The sequence below is a fragment of the Mesoplodon mirus genome, assembly GCF_964341445.2.
Source record: "Mesoplodon mirus genome assembly, chromosome: 4".
NCBI lineage: Eukaryota > Metazoa > Chordata > Mammalia > Artiodactyla > Ziphiidae > Mesoplodon > Mesoplodon mirus.
The window spans coordinates 53,828,078-53,851,986 of record NC_138979.1 but is presented as its reverse complement, the minus strand read 5'-3'; the positions used below and the strand labels follow the sequence as shown (position 1 = coordinate 53,851,986).

Here is a 23,909-nt window from a genome sequence, read left to right as displayed (position 1 = left end):
ATGGATTTAGAAAACATTCTCACAGCCCTTCCCACGCTCACCAGGGCAATGCTGCTGGAACATTTAATGATGGGGAACTTTTGTAGCCTGAAGACCTACTGGTTCTATGAGTCATATTTAAAAATTAGATTATATTTTAACTTTCTACACCTCAGTTTCTTTTAGGACTGTGAGGCCCTTTACTGATCCAGTACTGATTTTGCAGAGCTGCCGAAATGTGATTATAAAACAATATATTTGTCTCTACTTAGTTATTTTTATTACAATAGTCAAGTTCTGATTAGGTAATATATGCATGTGGTACAACATTCAAAAGTCACTACAGGGACTTCCCTGGTGGCGCAGTGGTTAAGAATCTGCCTGCCAGTGTGGTTCAAGCCCTGGTCCGGGAAGATCCCACATGCCACAGAGCAACTAAGCCCGTGCGCCACAACTACTAAGCCTGCACTCCAGAGCCCGTGAGCCACAGCTACTGAACCTACGTGCCACAACTACTGAAGCCTGCGTGCCTAGAGCCCGTGCTCTGCAACAAGAGAAGCCACCACAATGAGAAGCCCATGCACTGCAACGAAGAGTAGCCCCCGCTTGCTGCAACCAGAGAAAATGTGCCTGCAGCAATGAAGACCCAATGCAGCCAAAATATTAATTAATTAATTAATTAATTTTTAAAAAGTCACTACAGAGTTTTCAGTAATTATCATATGACCCAGAAATTCCACTCCTGGGTCTATACCTCCACAAACTGAAAATAGGTGTTCAAATAAAAACTTATACACGAATGTTCATAGCAGCACTATTCACAATAGCCAAAAAGTGGAAACAACCCAAATATCATCAACTGACACTAGATAAACAAAATGTGGTATATTCATACAGTGGAACATTATTCAGCCATAAAAAGGAATGAAGTGCTTATACATGCTACTATTTGGATGGACCCTGAAACATTATGCTAACTGAAAGAAGCCAGACACAAAAGGCCACGTATTATATTATTCCATTTATATGAAATATCCAGAAGAGGCAAATCCATAGAGATTTTCTTATCTGCAGGTTAGTGGTTGCCAGGGTCTAGGGGAAAGGGCGAATGGGAAGTGACTGCTAATGAGTATGGGGTCTCCTGCTGGGGTGATGAAAATGTTCTGTAACTAGATAGTGGCGATGGCTGCACAACATTGTGAATGTACTAAATGTTGCTGAATTGTACACTCTAAAATATTTAAAATGGTAAATTTTATGTTACATGTATTTGACCACAATACAAATAAATAAATAAAGGGTATTACATGTATTTGACCACAATACAAATAAGTAAATAAAGGGTATTCTGTAAAAAGTAAGTTCCCCTTTCTCCAGGTCCCCTTCCTGCAGACAAAAATAACAATTAGCACTTTTCCTTCTCTACTCTTCCAGAGATTATTATTGTATGTATGTATGTGTGTGTGTATATATAGTGTGTGCATATATAGTGTTTATTATATATGTGCTTGTATGTATTGTAAATATATATTCTTATTCTCCCTTTTTTGGGACACAAGTTGTCATACCATTCTGCAACTTGCTTTTTCCACTTCAATTGTTTTGGATGGTTCTGAGTCAGTACTTGTTGTTTTTAATGGCTTTTGATCTTTCCAAGATGATAAATGAAGAATATCATCTCATTATAGTTTTAATTTTTATTTTCTTTTGAATGAGGTTGAGCATCTTTTCATGTGTTAAAACCCATTTGTATTTTTTTAAAATAAATAAATAAATTAATTAATTAAACAAAAATACAAGGGAACAAATCCACACTTTTATTTATTTACTTTTCAGTAAGTTTAAATCCTTGAAGGGTACAGCATCACATGGATTCCGTGTCCAATGCCCTTAGCAGGAAGGTTGCTTCGGAATTTGGCACAAGCCATGCCACTGTTTCCATGAGCACGAGTTACCTTTCCCCAGATTACTCTGGTTTTGTTAGGTTTTCCACCAGGAGTTACTCTGTTGTTCTTTGCTTTGTACACATAAGCACATCTCTTGCCTAGATAGAATTCAGTTTCATCTCGAGCATATACACCTTCAATTTTCAGGAGAGCTGTGTGCTCCCTCTGGATCCGTAGGCCCCGCTTATAGCCAGCAAAAATGGCCTTGGACCACAGCCTTCCAGACATATTTGTTGTTTTAGAAGTCCTGTTCCCAGCAGGCCTCACTTATTTTCCCCCAAAGTTCAGCTGCGGGAGCACCACACACCTCCCTAATTAATTAATTTATTTGGCTGCATCAGGTCTTAGTTGAGGCACACGGGATCTTTCACTGCGGCGTGTGGGCTTCTCTGTAGGTGTGGCGCGTGGGCTGTAGAGCACGTGGGCTCAGTAGTTATGGCACGCAGACTTAGTTTCCCCACCGCATGTGGGATCTTAGTTCCCTGACCAGGGATCAAACTCGAGTCCCCTGCATTGGAAGGCAGATTCTTAACCACTGGACTACCAAGGAAGTCCCCCATTTGTATTTTCTTAACTATGACTTTCCTTTTCATATACTTTGCCCATTTTTATGTGAAGTTGTTGGTCTTTTTCCTTTTGACTTGTAGGTGCTCTTTATAAATTAACATTATGAGCTCTCTATGGTATTAATTTTGAATCTATTGCCCAATTGTCTCTTGACCCTCCAACATTCGTGTAACCAGATGCATTAATTTTCCCTGTTTGAATTACTTAGCATGGTTTCTGTTTTTCTGACTGGATCCTGACTGATACATTTGGGTGGGGTTTTTTTTCTTATTCATTTGTGAGAACACTTTGTACATTAAGGAAATTAACCAATTATCATACATGTTGAAATTATTTTTATTAGTTTATTTTGCCTTTTAAATATGTTTATTCTTTTATAGAAATTTAAAAATTTTATGTACTCAAATTTATCAGTATTTGCCTTTACAGTTTCTATATTTCATGGCATGCTTAGACAGGCCTTCCTCATTCTAAGATGATAAACATATTCACCTATATTTTCTTTCTATACTTTTATGGTTTCATGTTTAGTTTTTTATTCATCTGGAACTTATTTTGGAGTAAGGAGTGAGGTAGCAATATAATTTAAGTGGCTTTCCCAAATGGAAAATGGTGTTTAGTCAATTGTCTCAGTACCATTTATTGAATAGCCCTTCCTTTCTCCTTTGATTTGAAATGCTAATTTTATCAAGTATTACATTCAAATATATACTTGGGTCTGTTTCTGGACTTTTTTATTGGCTTATCTATTTCTTAGTCAGTTATACTTTACTTATTAGCCAGACACCAGCATTTGACTTTATGGACTCATCCATAAAAATACCTCTACACTTGAAGTAAGTAACTCTTGGAAGTCAAAAACAAGAAATGGAGGGTGGATTCTCTTCATGTCTGAAAAGCCAAAGATGTTGATTGAGAAGGAAATACTGAAAAATTGATCTCCTAAACCAAGGCTTCCTAAATAATTTTTGATTGATAAAGTAAGTGCATTTAAATGCCAGATTTCAACAAAAAGTTATGGGGGGTCTTGTTTATTTACTTTCTGAGAGATTTCCTAAATTTTATCTTCTCTTTTACTGAGCTGTCATATTTTTAATCCCAAGGGCTCTTTATTGTTTTACAAATGCTCCTTTTTTTTTTTTTTAGCAGCCTGTTCTTTTTTCATGGATACATTATTTTCTCTTCCTGAAGATAAACCATAGAATATATCTTTTTTCCTCCTCTTTTCTGTATTTCTCTATTTTCTTTGAGTTCATTGTTTTGTGTGTATTAGCTGCTATCTTTTAGAGACTTTTCCTCAATTATTTGAATTTTACCTTATTTAATATTATTTTAATATTAACCTTATTTAAGAGTGAAGCATGAAAAAGCTAATTGGAAAATCCGTGTGTGTGTGTGTGTGTGTGTGTGTGTGTGAGTGAGTGAGAGAGAGAGAAGAGGATTATTGATTAAAAGGCTTCAGGCAGGATAACTAGGCAGAGACCCCACTGTTTATTTAGGTGACCTTCAACTGTCAATCTCTTAAGCCATTTCCCTTGGGCAAGTTTCACATGAGAAGAAATCTCCAGTCTCCTGCCTGGTGGGTCCATATCTGCCTGCCTGCTCCCTGGGAGTTAAGCTAGGGAAAAAACTGGTGGGCAATACAGGGATACTACAAAATGGGAAAACCTTTTGGGGGAAAAAACTCCCTATGTTCAAGACCAGTAAGTTTGGGGGACTTCCCTGGTAGTCCAGCGGTTAAGAGTCCACCTTCCAGTGCAGAAGACGCAGGTTCGATCCCTGATCAGGGAACTAAGATCCCACGTGCCATGGGGCAACTAAGCCCACGCCACAACTACTGAGCCCACGTGCTACAACTAGAGAACCCACATGCTGGAACTAAGACCCGACGCAGCCAAAAAAAGAAAAAAAAAAAAAAAAGACCAGTAAGTTTGCTGGGTAAGGACCTCTGGATATACAAGGTGTCCCTGTTTTAATACCTGCTAATATAAGTGTATGTTTGAAAGACAAATACAACGTGTATCCTTTATGAACCCCTCTTAGTTCGGTCGTCTCTGGCCACTGTAAGGCTAACACTTGCACCTCTAATCTGAAAGAGTACACTGTACAGAGCCCGTGTGTGTGTGTGTGTGTGTGTGTGTGTTGAGGGGATAGGACGGTGGTGGTGGAGGGGGACGCCCTTTGGGCAACAATTCCATTCATAGGAATCTTGGGTCTACTTCCTTACAACCTTTAGGATTTTGTGCTGATGAGTATCGTTTCAGTGGCCTGTTTGGCCTCTATAAAGCTCTCAATTGTTCCTTTTTCCCTTTAACTGGGGATCAGATGTGTGGGAAGATTTTGCTTTGAAATGTTTTTATTCCAGCAAGAAGGCTCAGTTTTAAACACAAAATGTACTTGTATTAGCCCTGTGCTCTCAAACTTCCAAAAAGAAGGTCTTTTATAAATTTGCTGAATTCTCTGTGAGCTTGTGTTTATTAAGTCCCACTGTTTGCAGGCTACTTTGCCATGACATACATATCATTTTAAAACAGGAAGTTAGCTTTTAATCATTAGGCTAAAGTCAAGTGCTTCAGAAAATAAAAAGGCTTCAAGCCTGAGAATTTAACATGATAAAAGTCACAAAAGGAAGGTAAGTGACTCTGGTTTTGCCTCTTCATTCAGTCTTTGGGTTTGTTCATTGTTTGCCCACTTCTTACATACCTATTTTGTGCATGGCCTCATTTATATTCTGGTCTACACCAATCAAATGAGCTACTCAGTCAAAATGCAAGAACTTTGTTAATACATAGACTTCCTATGTACAAAGATAGGAAAAGAGGCCTTATTTTCACTGCTGTAAAATACACCATTGTGTGGATGAACCGTAATTCATTTACTAATTCTCTTGCTGATGAATGATGTTTGGGTTGTTTCCAGATTTTTCTATTACAAGCAATGCTGCAGTGAACAACCTAGCACATCCTTCCCTCCTAGCACATCCCTTGCTCACATGTGCAAGTTTCACTCAGGCAACAGTTCTCAAAGTGTGATCCAAGGACCCACAGGGGTCCCTGAAGTCCTTTTAGGGGGTCCGTGAGGTCAAAACTATTTTCATAATAATTTTCACTTTCATTCTGTCAGGCATATGCACAGGAGTTTTCCGGAGGCTGCATGATATGTACCTAATTATCAGAAAAGGCCATTAAAATACTCCTACCATATCCAATTATGTATCTATATGAGGCTGTCTTCTGTTAAAGCCAGACAGTAAAGGATTTGCAAAATGTAAACAATGCCACTCATCTCCCTAAATTTTCAAGTATATATAATTCTTTTTCATAAAATATGTTGTGTTAACATGTACTGGGTTTCAATCAAAAAATGGGCAAAAGACCTAAATAGACCTTTCTCCAAAGAAGAAATACAAACAGCCAATAGGCACATGCAAAGATGCTCAACATTGCTAATTATTAGAGAAATGCAAATCAAAACTACCATGAGGTACCACCTCACACCCGTCAGAATAGCCATCATTGAAAACTCTGCAAATAACAAATGCTGGAGAGGATGTGGAGAAAAGGGAACCCTCTTGCACTGTTGGTGGGAATGTAAGTTGGTACAGCCACTATGGAGAACAGTATGGCAGTTCCTCAGGAAACTAAAAATAGAATTACCATATGATCCAGCAATCCCACTCCTGCGCATATATCCAGACAAAACTCTAATCCAAAAAGATACATGCACTCCTATGTTCATAGCAGCACTGTTCACAAGAGCCAAGACGTGGAAACAACCTAAATGTCCATCAACAGATGAATGGATAAAGAAGACATACAATGGAATACTACTCAGCCATAAAAAAGAATGAAATAATGCCATTTGCAGCAACGTGAATGCAACTAGAGATTATCACACTAAGTGAAGTTAGTCAGAGAGAAAGACAAATACCATATGATATCATTCATATGTGGAATCTAAAAAAATGACACAAATGAACCTATCTATGAAACAGAAACAGACTCATGGACATAGAGAACAGACTTGTGGTTGCCAAGGGGGAGAGGGTTGGGAGAGCGATGGAGTGAGAGGTTGGGGTTAGCAGATGTAAGCTATTATATATAGAATGCATAAACAACAAGGTCCTACTGTATAGCACAGAGAACTATATTCAGTATCCTATGGTAAACTATAATGAAAAACTATTAAAAAATGTATATATATGTATAACTGAATCACTTTGCTGTACAGCGGAATTTAACACAATATTGTAAATCAGCTATACTTCAATTTAAAAAACACATGTACTGGGTTTATTTTAAAATTAGTTAATAAATATTTTTAAATGTATCGATTTCTAATATAGTAAATATCAATAGATGTAGCCCACATAAACAAAAGGTCTTTGGTATGGGATCTCCAATAATTTTTAAGAGGATAAGAGAGTCCTGAAACCAAAAAGTTGGAGAACCACTGCCCTAGGGTATAGACCTAGGAGTGGAATGGATGAATTGCGGGGTAGGTGCATATCCAGCTTTAAACGATAAATCTCATAATCACTAAACATTAAATTTTATTTGATATTATTTATATAGAAGCACCCCAAAACCCAGCAAAATTAAAGTATATATAGCTCAGAAATGCATACATATTTGCTAAAACTGAAAACAAAAAATAGAGGCCAATGTTATGCTTAAAATACAGGCTAGGGCTTCCCTGGCGGCACAGTGGTTGAGAGTCCACCTGCCAATGCAGGGGACATGGGTTCGTGCTCCGGTCCAGGAAGATCCCACATGCAGTGGAGCGGCTGGGCCCGTGAGCCATGGCCTCTGAGCGTGCGCGTCCGGAGCCTGTGCTCCACAACAGGAGAGGCCACAGCAGTGAGAGGCCCACGTACCGCAAAAAAAAAAAAAAAAAAAAAAAAATACAGGCTAGTGGTTACCTTTTGTGAGAAGGCAGGGGGATAGGTGGGAGAAGCAGATTGGATTAGTTCTTTTTTAAAATGATTTTCCATTATAATTTATTACAAGATATTGTATATAGTTCCGTGTGCTATACAGCAGGACTTTGTTGTTTATCTATTTTACATATAGTAATTTGTATCTGCTAATCCCAAACTCCTAATTTACACCCATCCGCAGCATGGATTCTTAGGTCCAGTGTTTATTATTGTGCTTTATAACTTACAGATATGCTGCATTTGTCTTTTATATATATTCTTTTATATATATTAAGTATTATGTAATTTTTCTATTCTCTAAAAATAAGAAACAGTTTCTGCCCTCAAGGGGCTTCCAATCTGCTGCTGAGGTCCTACTCTTCTCCACTATGGGGTTTCAACCAGTTGAGAATTTGACCTGGGGCTGAAAGCATCAGCTCTATTGTTAGCAAAGCTGGATCTGAGAAAGTGGAAGCCAAATGGTTTCTCCTCCTTTCTCACCTGATCCAGGTGGTCAGATGCAAACTGGAGATACTCTGCTGAGCCCTTCCTGAGTGGCAGGGCCACCCTGGTGGAGGAGGTGGCAGGAGAGAAACCACTGAAGGGAAAAGGAGAGAGGGGGCCTCCCTTCTCAGGGAGCAGAGTAGAAGTCTCCTGGACAAGGCACACCCAAACCACTGGCATTTGTCACCGAGCAGGAGGTGACAAATGCTGTAAGAGGGCCAAGAGCAGGTGAGCGGTGCAAGGGTAGAGTTTTTTGCGGTGAACAGTTTTTTGAAGCTTTGTGATGGAAAGGTTCCCAGAGAAGGCCACAAACATTTTGCCTCCACATGAAATGGGGTGGAATCTGGGCCAGGAAGGGGGAAATGGTGAATATAAACACAGAGGCTGAAATGGCAAGACTGGTCAGTGGGCTGAGGTCTGAACTGGGGCTTCTTTGATTGTAATAGGACAGAAATGGCCCTTCTCTGGACATTAAGGGTGTGTCACCTGAGGCTGAGCTTAGCAGAGGGGGGTCGCCAGGCTGGGCGAGTAGGCAGGTTTGGGGGACGGGAGGGACTCCCCCTGTCTCCTCCCTAGGTGCGGGAGAATCCTTCCAGCTGCTGATTCCTGGGCTGGCACAGGGGTCCTCCCCTAAAGCAGAGTCCCCACTTCACCGCCCAGGGGGACAGGTGACCTTGGGTTTGTGATCTGGCAGCCTGCCAGTTGCTTGACTTTGGGCAAGGGGCAAGAGGAGTCGCACCCAGTGAAAACTTCCCTCCAGGGCTTCCCTGGTGGCGCAGTGGTTGAGAGTCCGCCTGCCGATGCAGGGGACACGGTTTCGTGCCCCAGTCCGGGAGGATCCCACATGCCGCGGAGCGGCTGGGCCCGTGAGCCATGGCCGCTGAGCCTGCGCGTCCGGAGCCTGTGCTCCGCAACGGGAGAGGCCACAGCAGTGAGAGGCTCGCGTACCGCAAAAAAAACCCCAAAAACCTCCCTCCTGTGTATCAGGGTTTTGTTTCCTGTGCACCATTTTCTTTGTGTTTAATCCTCACAGCAACTCTGTGAGGTGGGCACTAATATCTCCCATTCACAGATGAGGAGTTTGAGGGGCAGGGAGGGTAAGGGGTTACCCAAAGTCATGCAGGTGGTAGGGGATGGTGCCTGGGATGCTAGAACCCAATTCTGTCTGTCTCTCAAGGTGATATCCTTTCCATTATACTGTATCACCCTTCTGGGCCTCAGTTTCCCCTTCTATAAAATGGGCATAACATCTATGTCCCAGATTCCTCATGAAGACTAACTGCATAAAGGAGCACAGAGGCTGACTCTCCTCCCTCCCTGCCCTTCAAGCCCCAGGTGCAGGGTCAGGCCACACCCTGAGATGGCTCATCTACCTCTCTGGGTTTGGCTATTCTCAGCTACTTTTAGGACAGGGACCTATCCAGAGAGGGCTAGGCCATGAGTTACACGGCTCATTTCACATCATTAATGCTCTCATGTTTCTGATAGTTACAGTGTTGGCCTCACTGACCTCAGGGAGCACAAACCTTCCTCTCTCCCTCCCACCCTCCCTCCTCTATTCATGCTGATTCACACCCAGGCCCAGCTCATACCATGGCTCTCAGCAGAGACTCTCACTTTTGACTTGATTCAAAGCCAGCTATTCACCACAGGCAGTGACTATGAGAAACCACAGCAGACTCACAGAGCAATGAGCTAAGAGAACCCCTGCCCCCCAAACTATCGAAGGGGCCCTAGCACTGCACCTGCCTCCTCTTAGACACTGTGGCTTCAACAGAGCTGCATTTAAAGGGCCAGTGGCTCTTATTTGAAAGGCTGGTTAGTCATCTACCTGTTCCTTTTGGTTTGATTCTATTTAATTAGATTTAATTCCTTTCAACAGTTAAGTGCCAGATGCTGGGCAAGGCTAGTGTGTTCAGCCTGCAGAAGTTCGGCTCCCCACAGAGCAACTTTGTTAGGGACTTAATTCCAGAAATGGAGTCTAATTCACAGATATTTTAACTAGGACAAGAGATGGAATGAGAGGGAATTGGAGGCTATGTGAGTTTTATTATTGAGGAGTCTAGTTCTCTGCCCGTCATACTGAGACTGAGTCCCCCTGACACCGAGTTCCCCTGTTGAGTTTATGATTAACCTCTCTATCCAAAAACTTATTCCCTTTCTTGTCCCACATTTGTTCCTCTCAGGATTGAGGAGTATCAATGAAAAGGGGGACTGAAACCAAGTAGGACCCTATGGGACCCTCCTGGGTACAAAAACCCCTTAAGGCCCCCATTTATTGTTCGGAGAAAAAGACTTTAATTTCCTAGGCCTTCCCTGAGTTCCAAAGAGCAGACTCAAGTTACTAATTAGGGAAGAGAAGGAATGCAGAAACAAAGGAAAAGCAGTTAAACAAGAAAAAGTAATGATAACAGTTCAGCAATGAAACTATTATCTTAGTTCCTTGTCCCAGTTCTCCCACAAGGGATATACATAACAATCTGATACATATCTTTGAGTTGCTCTGCAGGAACTAAGACCCCTCGTCCCTCCAGTCACCAGCCCAAGTGGATGGCAACTACTACACACTGAACACAAGCATGTAGACCCCAGACTGGTTGGAGCCCGAAGGCTGATGAGTGAGATTCCTGAAGCGTCACCCTGCTACCTCACCACCAACCAATCAGAAGAAAGTCACGCACCCTGCGGCCCTCACCCCAAAGGTTGCCTTTAAAAACCCTTCCCTGAAAGCTATTGGGAAGTTCGGGTCTTTTGAGCACGAGCTGCCTGTATGCCTTGCCTTGACCTAAGTTCAGTTCAGTAATAAGACCTCTGAGCCTCACCAGGGAGAGGAATAATTCATTCACGTCTCACCCCAAATAGGCCGTGCTGCTACAGAACCGAACTTGGGTCCACTCACCCCTCACACAGCAAAGCCAAGTTACTGACACCAGGTTGTCGTGAAGGAAAGTACAGTGTTTACTGCAGGCACCAAGCAAAGAGCACGGGCAGCTCATGCTCAAAAGACCCAAACTCCCCAACGGCTTTCAGGGAAGGGTATTTAAAGGTGATATTTGGGGTGAGGGCTGCAGGGTGCATGATTTTCTTCTGATTGGTTGGTGGTGAGAAGGTAACAGGGTTATATTTCAGGAATCTCAATCATCAGCCTTTTGGTTCTAACCAGTCTGGGGTCTACATGCTTGTGCTCAGTGTGTAGCCCACGTGGGTTGGGGTGAGGGGTGTCTTAGTTCCTACAGAACAACTCAAAGATGTGTATCAGATTATGTATAGCCCTTGAGGAGAAACTAGGACTCTTTTATTGCTGAACTATTATCATTACTTTTCTTGCTTAACTGCATTTCTTTTCTTTCTGCATTCCCTCTCTTCCCTAATTAGTAACTGCTTGAGTCTGCTCTTTGAAACTCAGGAAAGGCCTAGGAGACTAAAGCCTTTTCTTACAAGCAAGAAACGGGGGACATGGAGGGGCTTTTGTACCCGGGAGGGCCCTGCAAGGTCCCGCTCAGTTTCAATGCCACAGAGAGCTGTTCCTACAGTGTAGTTTAGAAACGTGTGTTTGTGCCGCTATGGAGCTGGAAAAGGAAAACCAAGGGAAAAAATGCAAATCAAGGGGGAAAAACAAACATAGTTAAAGCTGTTCCCGCCAACATTCTCTCAACTGGAAATGTCCAATTCTGACATTCTGGTTCACACCTTGAAAATACATACTCATCTATGTTGTTGTTGTTTTTTTTAATCTGCGTTGGGTCTTCTTTGCTGTGTGCAGGCTTTCTCTAGCTGCGGCGAGCGGGGTCTACTCTTTGTTGCAGTGTGCGGGCTTCTCATCGCAGTGGCTTCTCTTGTTGTGGAGCACGGACTCTAGGCGTGCAGGCTTTAGTAGTTGTGGCACGCGGGCTCAGTAGTTGTGGCACACGGGCTTAATTGCTCGACGGCACGTGGGATCTTCCTGGACCAGGGATCGAACCCATGTCCCCTGCACTGGCAGGCGGATTCCTAACCACTGCGCCACCAGGGAAGTCCCCATACTCATCTCTTTTGACTGAACAATATTGATCACAAGACAGTATGAGAAGAGTGAAAGATATCAAGGTTAGTTGGTAAAATGCAAGAGAAACTATACATGTCAGCCATTCCTTAGGAAGAGAGACAAAGCAAGATGAAGAAAAAACCCCAGCAGAACTGAAGAATGTTTACATTCTTGCAACCACAAATGTGAAGTGAGCTCAGAAGCCAGTGGGAGTTTAACAATATAGAGTTAAGGTTGAGGTGGAGGCTGCTCTGTGCAGATCCCCCTCCTGGTCGCCCTGGCAATGAGACATCGCCTTACAGTAATGCAATCATATTGAGAAGAAACCCACAAGCACAGGAGAATTTCTGGGTCTACAGACTTGCTGTTTCTCCCTCTGACTTTGGCCTAGTGAAGGTAGGAAACAGGTGAGGTAGTTGTGTGTATGTCTTTTACTCATTGGCACCATTGCCTAGGGGAAACTTCAGGAACCCAGGACTGCAAGTATCAGGGTAACCCCCTGGAGGGTGCCTGAGGGGCTTAAATCAGAGACTTACACCAGCCCTATCATTCAGGAGGGGTTAGAGAGAGAAGGGGCTGAGTCCACTCATTAGCTGGCTAATAACTCTTGAGTTTGTCATGGAGATGTCATGGAGAAGACAAAATGAATGAGATGACATCCATGTCCCCAAGGTAAGGGGAAAGCAGATGCATATACACAATTAGCTGTAACAGAAGCCACATTGAGGTGCGTGAACAAAGCACTACAGGAACCCTTTTCCTCTTTGGTATTCTTTTCCTTCTACAGGCCATGTTTTTACAGAAAAAATACTTAGCAAATAATAAGCAAAAGGAAAAAATTAGAGTCATTCTATATTATACCACCCAGAAAGGACTATCATTAACATTTTGGAGTATACCTTTTCAGACCTTTTTCTTCTGCAAATATATGCATGGGTTCAAAACATATATATGTTCTCTCTATATACAGATAGATATTTTTCTGAGACAGAGTTATACACCATATATAGGATTTTACCTTTTGGCATCTCACAATACACCATGAGTATCTTTTCAACTAACACGTATATATTGGCATCAACATATTTAATATCTGCATTACATCCACCATTTGAATTTAAAATAATTTAGCTAATAATAAGAAGGTGGAGAGATGGGGGTTCCTGTCCTTCCCCTTGAGTCAAGTGAGGGGGGCTCCAATGGCAACATTCAGAGAACCTGATAATGTGTTTCTTACAGTTTTGGGAGCCAGCGTTGGTGTCAGATCCTGCCTAAGAGCCTAAAGGACAAATGTAGGGTGGCTGGCAGCTGACAGACAAGATAAAGGAGAGGGACTGTGCTGGGATCAGTCTCTAATTCCGGAGTTGCCAGGTGAGGATGCAAGAGCGTTTCCCATGGACCACACGCTGGAAAGAAACAAGTTGCTTGGTGACTGCATCAACATAAAGTTTACAGTGGATAAAGGAGCTCAGACTTTATTTCGATGCTAATGAGGACCCACTGGGAGGCTGAGATGGGGAATGATGCTGTCAGAGCCTGGCTGTAGGAGATGCATCTACTAATTATGTTTAAGGCAACTGGAGGCAGGGGAGACTAAAGGACAGGAAGTCAGTTCAGAGGCTGTTACTAAAGTCTGAAGACAATGTTCCCTCCTTCCAGGGGAGTTAGTGGATCGGGTTCAAGTCTGGTTTCTACCATCGATGAACTTGGATCACTCACTTAACTTTCCTGGGCCTCAATATTCCACCCATAACAAGGGCATAAAAACACCCCAAGGAGTGATGAAAATGCTTTAGAACTTGCTAAAGGTGATGGCTGTACAATCTTGTGAATGTACTAAATGCCGCTGAAGTGTACACAATTATAATACTTAATTCCATGTTATGTGCATGTCACCTCAATTAAAAGGCAAAAAAGAAAATAACCCCAAGAGTTGTTGTGAAGATTGAGTCTGCTGGGTTAGTTTTTCTAATCTTTTTTTTTTTTTTTTTTTTTTTTTTGCGGTACGCGGGCCTCTCACTGTTGTGGCCTCTCCCGTTGCGGAGCACAGTCTCTGGACGCGCAGGCTCAGCGGCCATGGCTCACAGGCCCAGCTGCTCCGCAGCATGTGGGATCTTCCCGGACCGGGGCACGAACCCATGTCCCCTGCATCGGCAAGCTGACTCTCAACCACTGCGCCACCAGGGAAGCCCTGGGTTAGTTTTTATAGTCACCCTTATGTGGGCCAACATGAAACTAGCTTTCTTCCCATAACTGCATTAACCCTTCTTGGCCCAGATCCCTCCATAGTCTCAGAGCCAGCAACTTATTTGGGTTCCCTTAAGGTTTTCCAGGCTTACAGTTCAACCTGGTTATTAAAATCTCAGTCACGGTGTAGTTTATAATTTCAGTGTCATTCCTTCTCCACACAGAGGGTGTCTGTGCCAGCCTAGGCAGCGTGAGGGCTTGGCAGGAGACAAACGGTGGTTGATTACAGCGGGAGGTTGCATAACTGGTTCGCAGTAACTTTGCCGGGACTCCCCTAGCCCGAGCCATCACCATCTGGCTCCTGGCCACGGCCTCATGTGGCTGCTGCTGGCAGTGGGGGGGCAAGGCTCTCCACCTGCTTCTGTCAGTGCCCCACTGAAGAGCTGGTCTCCCTGCAGGCGCTGTATGAGGTTTCCTTGGGCAGCATTCAGCCCGGCCGCACCACGGAGGACCCGAGAGGGCAGCCAGGTCTGTTGGAGGTGGAGGATTGGTTGTCCCTCATTCCAAAGCTCTTCTTAGTGCTAGCTCAGCTGGGTGACCATTTGGCAGCCTGAGGCTCTCCCCTCCCCCTCCCAACCACCCAACTAATGTCCAGCATCCTCTTGAGAGTCCTTCCCTGTGTCCTCCTAGCTCCTGGCCCCCCAGCTACCTAGGATGAAGCCACTCTGCCGAATTCCAATCCAGAACTTGTTTTCTCATTCGCCACTAGTTAAGAGACACATTTAAATCTCCTCTCCGCTGGCTTTGTGCTTGATTTTTCATTGATTCACAGCTAATGTTTTTCTTTCGGGGACTTAAAAAGGACAGATGACAGGCATGGTTGATGGCTCCTCCCTCATTTGTCCCTGGTCCTGTCACAGTCATTACATGACAGACTCTAGGAAGACAGTCATTGTAGAAAAATGGATGGCAGAGAGAGAGAGAGAAGAGTCAGTCTTAACTTTTGTTCCCAAGCCAGCCCTCGTCAGCTGAAAGCACACCCACCAGCCTCTGAGATGCTTACTGGCCAGCACCGTAGACCTTCTGGCTCTTCTGAAGGGAGCTGACACAGGAAGACAGATAAAAGAGTTCGGGCTTTTCAGATCGGAATGGAAGAGGCTGAGAGGCCCATCTCAAGCCCTGCTCCTGGCAGCTAAGTCTAAAAGTGCCTGCAACACCAAAATCATAGTATAAGAAATGGCAGTGCAGTAACCCCCTCTTTGTCTTTTCTGCATAAAGAACTCCTATGTATCTCTCCAAGCCCAGCTGAATACTATCCTTCTGGGGAGCCTCACCCACGCACCAAGGGGCAGTCAGGACTCCCTCTTCTGTGGGCCCCATGGGGTGTGCCAAGGGTCCATGAAGCATCGAATGTGGAAGGGCCGAACGATTAGCATAGCGCCCTTCCTCTCTCCCCTGCGGCAGTGTCCCTGTGAGGGTCCCTGGACATCATATGTGTATGCGGACAGGTGTTCTAAGCTACAAAGCACCATATTAAAAACCATATTTATCTGGCTGGGTCTTATTAGTTGTTTGCACCTATTCCCAAACTGTGAGCTCTCTGATGACAAGGATGCTTTATTTATTTTTTTTTTAAAGTGTAGCCTCAATACCTCACCATGCTGGGCACAAAAGTAGGCACTGGACTGATGTGCCGGGCAGAAGCTGCCTTTACACAGGCCCACAGCCTGGCCAGGAAGGCTGGCACCTGGCTCTTCAGAGCAGCACAGCAATTAGCTTGGCCTGAGCTGAGGGTCTGGCTGCTGCTTCTTCTTTGGAGACTCCTGCAGTCCTGTTTGCCTTTGCCTGCTCCCAGGCGAAGAGTTGCTACCAACTCCTCCAGACTCCTGGCAGCTTCCCCCTGCTCACCCAGCACTTGATCGTGGCCTCTCTCCTCACCTCCTCCTGCCACCCCCTGGCAGCATCCCCAGCACTGACCACTGCATGACTGACCCAGGGTTTGTCTTAGAAGGCCAGCCTTTGGGCCTCATGTGTGGCTCAAAGCCCAGTAAATTTTTTTTTTTTTTTTTTTGGCGGTACGCGGGCCTCTCACTGCTGTGGCCTCTCCCATTGCAGAGCACAGGCTCCGGATGCGCAGGCTCAGTGGCCATGGCTCACGGGCCCAGCCGCTCCACGGCATGTGGGATCTTCCCGGACCGGGGCATGAACCCGTGTCGCCTGCATCGGCAGGCGGACTCTCAACCACTGCGCCACCAGGGAAGCCCAAAGCCCAGTAAATTTATCTCAGAGTTAGAGAGAACACCAATGATGTGAACTGACGGGTCAGTGGGGGTGGAAAGAGCAGGGCAGACCTGGGGTCACATCCTGGCTCAGCTGCTAACTAGCTGTGTGATCAGGACCAGCTGCTGGACTTCTTAGAATCTCAGTTTTCTCTACTGTTCATGGAGATTAAAACACACACACACACACACACACACACCCAGAACTCATAGGATCACTGTGAAGAGTAGATACTGTGACACACACTAAGCCTCTGGCCTTGTGCTGACACATGGCAGATTCTCAGTAAGTGTTCATTTCCTTCCTTTCCTCCTTTCAGCTAAGGCTTTTCCAAGTCTAAAAGTCCATGAGCCTTTGAAACACATGTTCCCATGTTAAACTATAACTTGGGAAGTTTACCAAGCTGCTGGAAAGTTTATCTTCCCAGAGGAACAAGGATCTCAGGTGACAGAGACAATCTCTGCGTCCCACATTCCCTGCAGCTCAGGAGAGGGTGCTGTAGGAGATCAGAGCTCACACACCACACCTGACCAAGGAGAGGAGCGCAGGGTCGGTTCGCAGAGAATCAACAAGTGAGCGAAAGCGCGGCAAGCCTGGGAACGACGGTGGGGCTCAGAGAGAGAGGGCAGTGACCCGAGAGCCAATGAGTCTGTGCGCAGCTGGGACCAGAGGGCTCAGCCAGGGACGCTCTGCGCTCCTGCCGCCCGACACAGGCTCCCAGGGTGACAGCAGAAGGGAGGCAGCACTAGCCTCGGCCTCCTCTTCAGACAGGGGAAATGGCACGATTCTGCAGGCGCCGAACTGAACAGAGGGGTGGGGGAGGGGTGGGGGGCCAGTAGCGTCAACTCGCCGCTCTCCCTCGGGGCAGTGGTCCTGAGAGCGATCCCAGCACCAGCGGCGTGGGCATCACCTGGGTTTGTTAGCGATACAAATCAGCAGGCCCCACCTCAGACACCTCAACACGGACTCAGCCATCTGTGTTCTAATAAGCCCTCTGGGTGTTGCTGATTCTTGCTAAGGTGTGAGAACCGACGCCTTGGGGGATGCTTTTAGTCACTTACCTGAAACTCCCTTCCCATTTCCAAGCGGTGGGAAGTGGCGCAACACTGGAATGGTCCTAAACTTTAGAGACAAGAAGGTCTGAGTTCAGATCCAGACTCTGCCCCTAAGTGGCTGTGTGGCCTTGGACAGATGCATCAATCTCTCTGAACCAGTTTCCTCAAGCATAAAATATCTACCTCTCAGGATTAAGCGGTTAGGTTTGGAGAGAACGTGCAGAAAGCATTTAGCAGAGTGCCTGGCACATAGGAGGTGCTCACCACCATCATCATCACTGTCATCAGAACCACCCTGACTATGAAGAGGCCCTGGCATGAGGAAGAAGTGGACATGCATTAAGGACCATCATCAGGCCACACAGGGATCATCTTGCTCCGTGAGTGTTTACTATGCTGCTCAGAATGCCCCTTGGTGCCACTTGTTGCTGGGCTGCATCCTCATTAAGCTAGGAGTGACTTAAAGATAACAATTCCTCTCAAATCTGACGAGAAACAAATATCTAATTCGGATATACCAAATGAAACACCAAGGGGAAAAACCACTCTCGTTACAATATAACCCAGCCATGTTCCCGCCCTACCCACTTCCCCTTTCCACTTAGATAAGTCCCTTAAGCACACAGTAGCACCCGGCAAATATCTGTTGAATGTTGAATGAATGGATTGGCTCAATTTGATTTGAAAATGCCCAACTGTTGTGCAATAAAAGGAACCAAATTTGTGGCCAGGCCTTTAGCCTCCTGGGGTGGAAACATGGCAGAACCGGCCATAACAATCACTTGGGTAGCCCACTGGAATCTTAGGAAATCAGGCACTGAAGGGACGGAAAGAGACCATGCTGGCCAGGACAGGCAATGGAGGTGGTTTTCTGAATTTAGCAAAGGCCTTTCACTATGAGATGGCTAGTGGCCCTCCATCCCCTGCTGTACGTGTCAGTGTCTGGTCCACCCAGTAAGCCTGCTGGGGGCTTGCCCATGCTAGAGAGTCAAATGTCCTGTGGCCTCTGCAATGCAGAGCATACAGGAATCAGAGCCCCAAAACTGGTGTGCCAGTTTGCTTCCCCATGGGTTGGGGGGTGGGGGGAATGTACATATCGCCCTTCTCGTTTTGGCCAAAGGGCTATCATTTGGGCCTTTGGCATCTTCTTTCACTCCCCAGACACTGCACAAGTCACCTGTGGCCTGGCTGCCGTCCTGCTCTTCTCCATTTATCCTCCCCTCTGTCTCCAACATAGATCTTATCTTCCACTCCCTGCTTGCAGAATAAAGTCCCCAACGCCTTGGCAGGGCATTCATCCTTTGCAATTTGTCCCCAATCTGAATGTCCAGCTTTACTGCCCTCAGCCACACCTAACTTCTGCCTGCTAGTGCCCTGCTCTCTCATACGTCTGGCCACTGACTGAAAGGCCTTTCCTCCTGTTGTCTGCTTGGAGGACTCTGACACATCTTTCCAGAACCTGTTTAAATGCAGCTTTCTATGAAATGGACCCGCCAGCACCTAGCGGCTTCCTGAATACTTTCCTAAGTCTTTACTTAGCCTGGAAGTCTCCTTTTCCAACCCAGAAATTCCTAGTGTCCTTCAGGACATGGCTCTAGTATTGCTTTAAATTTAAAAAAAATTTTTTTTTTTGGACATAGTTTCAAACTTAAAGCAAAGTTGCAAGCATAGGACAAAGAATTCTTGTACATCTTTCACCCAGATTCCCTAAATATTAATATTTTCCCATATTTGCTTTAATCTTCTCCTCATTCTCTCTCTCTATCCCCCCCGGGTGTATAATTTTATTTTTTTCTGAACAGTTTATGAGTTATTTTCAGACATTATACCCCTCTACTGCTTCAATGTGTATGTTTTCTAAAACCAAGGAAATTCTCTTCCGTAATTAGAGAATAATTATCAAAGTTAGGAAATTAACTTTGATACTAATTATTATCTAATATACAGATCTTATTCAGATTTCACAAATTATCCCAATAATGTCCTTAATAGTAAAGAAAATTCCCAGATCATCATTGCATTTAGTTGTTATGTCTCTTTAGTATTCTTTAATCTACAACAGTTCCCTGTTCTTTTTTTTGGTCTTTCATGACAATTGACATTTTTGAAGTATCTAGGCCAGTTATTTTGTGGAAAGTACCTCATTTTAGGTTTGTCTGATATCTCCTTACGTTGGGTTCATGCTGTACAGACTTGGCCAGGGTAGCCAGAGGTGATGCTGGGTTCATCTCAGGGTATCATATCAGGAGCTGTATGATGTCACTTTGTCCCATTTCTGGCGATGTTAACATCGGTCAGTTGGTTGATTTGTTGATATGTCTGACTCCTCCCCTGGCCCATGAGGCCCTTCTCAAGGTCAAGGAGGAACTCAGCCTTCCTGGCATCTGGCACGTGAGGATATGGAGATATAGGGAAGTGAGAAGCACACACCAACTGATCCCCTCCCATGTGCCCTTCTCTGTGACCACTTCTCATCTAAGCCTCGCAGCAACCCTATAATTTAGTAGTTATTGTGCTCATTTTACAGTTGTGCTCAGAGAAGATGAAGAATTTGCCGAGGACACTTGACTGGTAAGCAGCAGATCCAGATTCAAATCCAGGTCTTCCTCTTCCCATAACATTTAGGCACTGGAGACAATAGATGGTCAACAACATGACTGGATTTTTTTTAAACTTAAACAGAAAAATCTAACACCAAGACCACTGGAAAACTGAATACCCTCCTACATCAATGAGGATGCATTTTATTCAATTATCCCTTCAACAAATACTTATGGTGGGTCTGCTATGTACCAGGCAGTTTCATAGATCATACAGATATAGTAGTAAACAAATAGCCTACATTCTAGTGGGACTCTGCAAATACCAGCAAACCCAGCTAAAGTGCTTGAATAACAACAAGAAGGCTAGTAGTAGAGCAGCTCCAGGGTTGATTCATTTAGCAGTTCAAAGATGTCATGGCTAAGATTTTTATTCTCTGAAATTCCCTTAGCTTTCCCTTTGGGGATGCAAGATGTTTGCCTTTAGTTTTTTTTAAAAATAAATTTATTTATTTATTTATTTATTTATGGCTGTGTTGGGTCTTCGTTTCTGTGCGAGGGCTTTCTCCAGCTGTGGCAAGTGGGGGTCACTCTTCATCGCGGTGCGCGGGCCTCTCACTGTCGCGGCCTCTCTTGTTGCGGAGCACAGGTTCCAGACGCGCAGGCTCAGCAGTCGTGGCTCACGGGCCCAGTTGCTCCGCGGCATGTGGGATCTTCCCAGACCAGGGCTCGAACCCGTGTCCCATGCATTGACAGGCAGATTCTCAACCACTGAGCCACAAGGGAAGCCCTTGCCTTTAGTTTTAAGCAAGATATCCTCAAAGGAAACAAAGGGGATGTTCCTGTCATGGTCGCTTTAGATGGGAAAAGAAAGCCTTGCTATAATCTTCCCAGCCAACTTCCCTTCCACCTCCCCGGCCAGAACTACAACGCCAGCTGATGCAAATCCACCCCTTGGCCAGAGGAATAAGCTGCCATGCCTGACTCAGGGAATCTAGATTTGCTCTGCTACCATCCAGATCACCTCCAGGTTCAGCCTTCCCCAAACTACTTCATTGTCAGAAGAGTAGGAGGAGAGTGAAAAAAATTGCAATTTTCTTTAAAGAAGCAAAGAGGGGGAAAGGGTGTTTCCCTCGTTTACAGAATATTTACAGACTCTTGTCTTGTTTATGCAAATACAAGTTTGTGTCATTGCTATTCCTTATAGAATCCTCCCTCATGATCCACAGGTTATTGGTTCCAGGATCCCCATGGATATCAAAATTCGAGGATGCTCAAGTCTCTTACATAAAATGAATTGACTTTGGAACCCACAGACAGGGAGGGCCAACTGTATTCATTATATCAAGTTCTACTTCATTTTCCTTACTAAGTCATATAATGTCTCTCTCTCTTTATCTATCCCTGTATCTCTTGTCTCATTCCAAAATAAGGTCCCTTTTTGTAAAGGTACAGAATCTTAGCCAGGGGAGGTTTAAAAATATTTAATAACTGGTTCTAGGATGTGTACTGACCACTGCACAGTGTAGGGTCCTGGAGGGTCCTTCTGGACCAGGCAATCACATTTAGTTGATGGATGGGGAGATCTAGGAAGACCCTAGTGGAGGGGTCAGGGAGGCTGGGGGGACACTCAGTCCCTACTATTTGCCAACTGATATGGAATTATTTAAGAATTTTTTAAAATTTATTTTTATTGAGGTATAATCGATCTATAACATTAGTTTTATGTGTACAACATAATGATTCGATATTTGTATACATTGTGAAATGATCACCACGATAAGAATAGTTAACATGTGTTATCTTACTTAGTTACTAGTTTTATCTTTTTTTTTTTTTTTGGTCTTGTGATGAGAACTTTTAATATCTACTCTCTTAGCAACTTTCAAGTATGCAAGACAATGTTAGCAACTACGGTCACCATGCCGTGTGTTACATCCTGGTGACTTATTTTATAGCTGGAAGTTTGTACCTTTTGACCTCCTGCACTCATTTTGCCCACCGCCCCCAACTCCCACCTCTGGCAACCACCAATCTGTTCTCTGTGTCCATGAGCTTGGGTTTTTTGCTTTTGTTCTTTAGATTCCACATATGAGATCACGTGGTATTTGTCTTTGTCTGATTTATTTCACTTAGCATAATGTCCTCAAGGTCCATCCATGTTGTCCTACATCCATGTTGTCCTAAATGCCAAGATTTCATTTTCTATGGCTGAATGACCGTCCATTTTATATATATATACTGCATCTTCTTTATTCATTCATCCATCAATAGATATTTGGATTACTTCCATGTCCTGACTACTATAAGTAATGCAATAAACATAGAGGTGTAAATATCTTTTCAACTTGGTGTTTTCATTTTCTTTGGATATATACCCCGAAGTGAAATTGATGGATCATATAGTAGTTCTATTTTTAGTTTTTTAAGGAACCTCCATACTGTTCTCCGTAGAGGCTACATCAATTTACATTCCCACCAACAGTCCACAAGAGCTCCCTTTTTTCCACAACCTCACCAATACTTATTTCTTATCTTTTTAATAACAGCCATTCTGATAGGTGTGAGGTGATATCTCATTTTGATTTTGATTTTCATTTCCCCAGTGATTAGTGATGTGAAGCATCTTTCCATTGGCCACCCGTATGTCTTCTTTGGAAAAATGTCTACTCATATCTGCCCATTTTAAAATCAGATTGTTTGCATTTGTCTATTAAGTTGTATGAGTTCTTTAAATATTCTGGATACTAACCCCTTATCAGATATGTGATTTGCAAATATTGTCCGCCATTCAGTAGGTTGCCTTTTCATTTTGTTGATTGTTTCCTTTGCTGTGAAGAAGCATTTTAGATCGATACAGTCCCACTTGTTTATTTTTGCTTTTATTGTTTTTGCTATTTTAATGTCCAGTATGATAGTGCCCATGTGATGTGCTGGACATCGGCTCCAATGTTCACAATGACCATTCTCAGTGTCAGTGTAATGACTATAGCAAGATCCTCCCAGCTTCTGCCCGTGGTCAGGCATTTGGGCCACTTCCAGTTTTAATGCAATATGAAGCTCATACTTAAACATCTCTGTATGCACCTTTTATTTTTTTATATTTCACAATACATAAAATGTATATATTTATAAATATATATCGCATATTTTTGTTTCCTTGGAACACATTTCCCAAAGTGGTATTTCAAGGTCAAAGGGTAGGATCAATTTGATAATTTGCATGGTGATTTGAAAAGCATTTAAGGGACTTCCCTGGTGGCACAGTGGTTAAGAATCCGCCTGCCAATGAAGGAGACACGGGTTCGAGCCCTGGTCCGGGAATATCCCACATGCCGTGGAGCAATTAAGCCCGTGCGCCACAACTACTGAGCTCGTGTGCCATAAATACTGAAGCCCACGTGTCACAACTACTGAAGCCTGCGTGCCTAGAGCCCGTGCTCTGCAACAAGAGAAGCCACCAAAATGAGAAGCCCGCGCACCGCAACGAAGAGTAGCCTCCACTTGCTGCAACTAGAGAAAGCCCGTGTGCAGCAACGAAGACCCAACGCAGCCAAAAATAAATAAATAAATTTAAAAATAAGTAAACAAAAAGCATTTAACTTAGCAGAAATTGCACTGTAGACTTGTTCACAAAACTTCAAAAAATGAAGGCCTATTTGTTGGTTACTCCTGACAAGTATAAATGGTGGAAATTAATAATCATTAGGCATCATTATGCAGAAATTCCCTTCCTTAGTGCAGGAACTATATTTCTGGTTAAGAAGTTCTTGCAATTGATTAGAATTAAAATTGGGAAATAAGCAGACTTTCAACAACAACAATAAATGAATGAATGAATAAACAGCATTTAACCAAAGGTTTAGAAACATCCTTGCCTACTTTTTCACAGACTACTGTTGCCAGGGA

General features: G+C 43.9%; 1 protein-coding gene across 1 annotated transcript; it reads right to left on the bottom strand.

Annotated features, from left to right (window-relative positions):
* Window positions 1–1,820: 1,820 nt before the first annotated feature.
* On the bottom strand, window positions 1,821–2,181 carry LOC309802422 (large ribosomal subunit protein eL33-like; the record flags this gene model as incomplete). Its single annotated transcript, XM_082617981.1, has 1 exon — window positions 1,821–2,181. The coding sequence occupies exon 1, from the start codon at window positions 2,151–2,153 to the stop codon at window positions 1,821–1,823; it is 333 nt and encodes a 110-aa protein (XP_082474107.1). The 5' UTR covers window positions 2,154–2,181.
* Window positions 2,182–23,909: the final 21,728 nt, after the last annotated feature.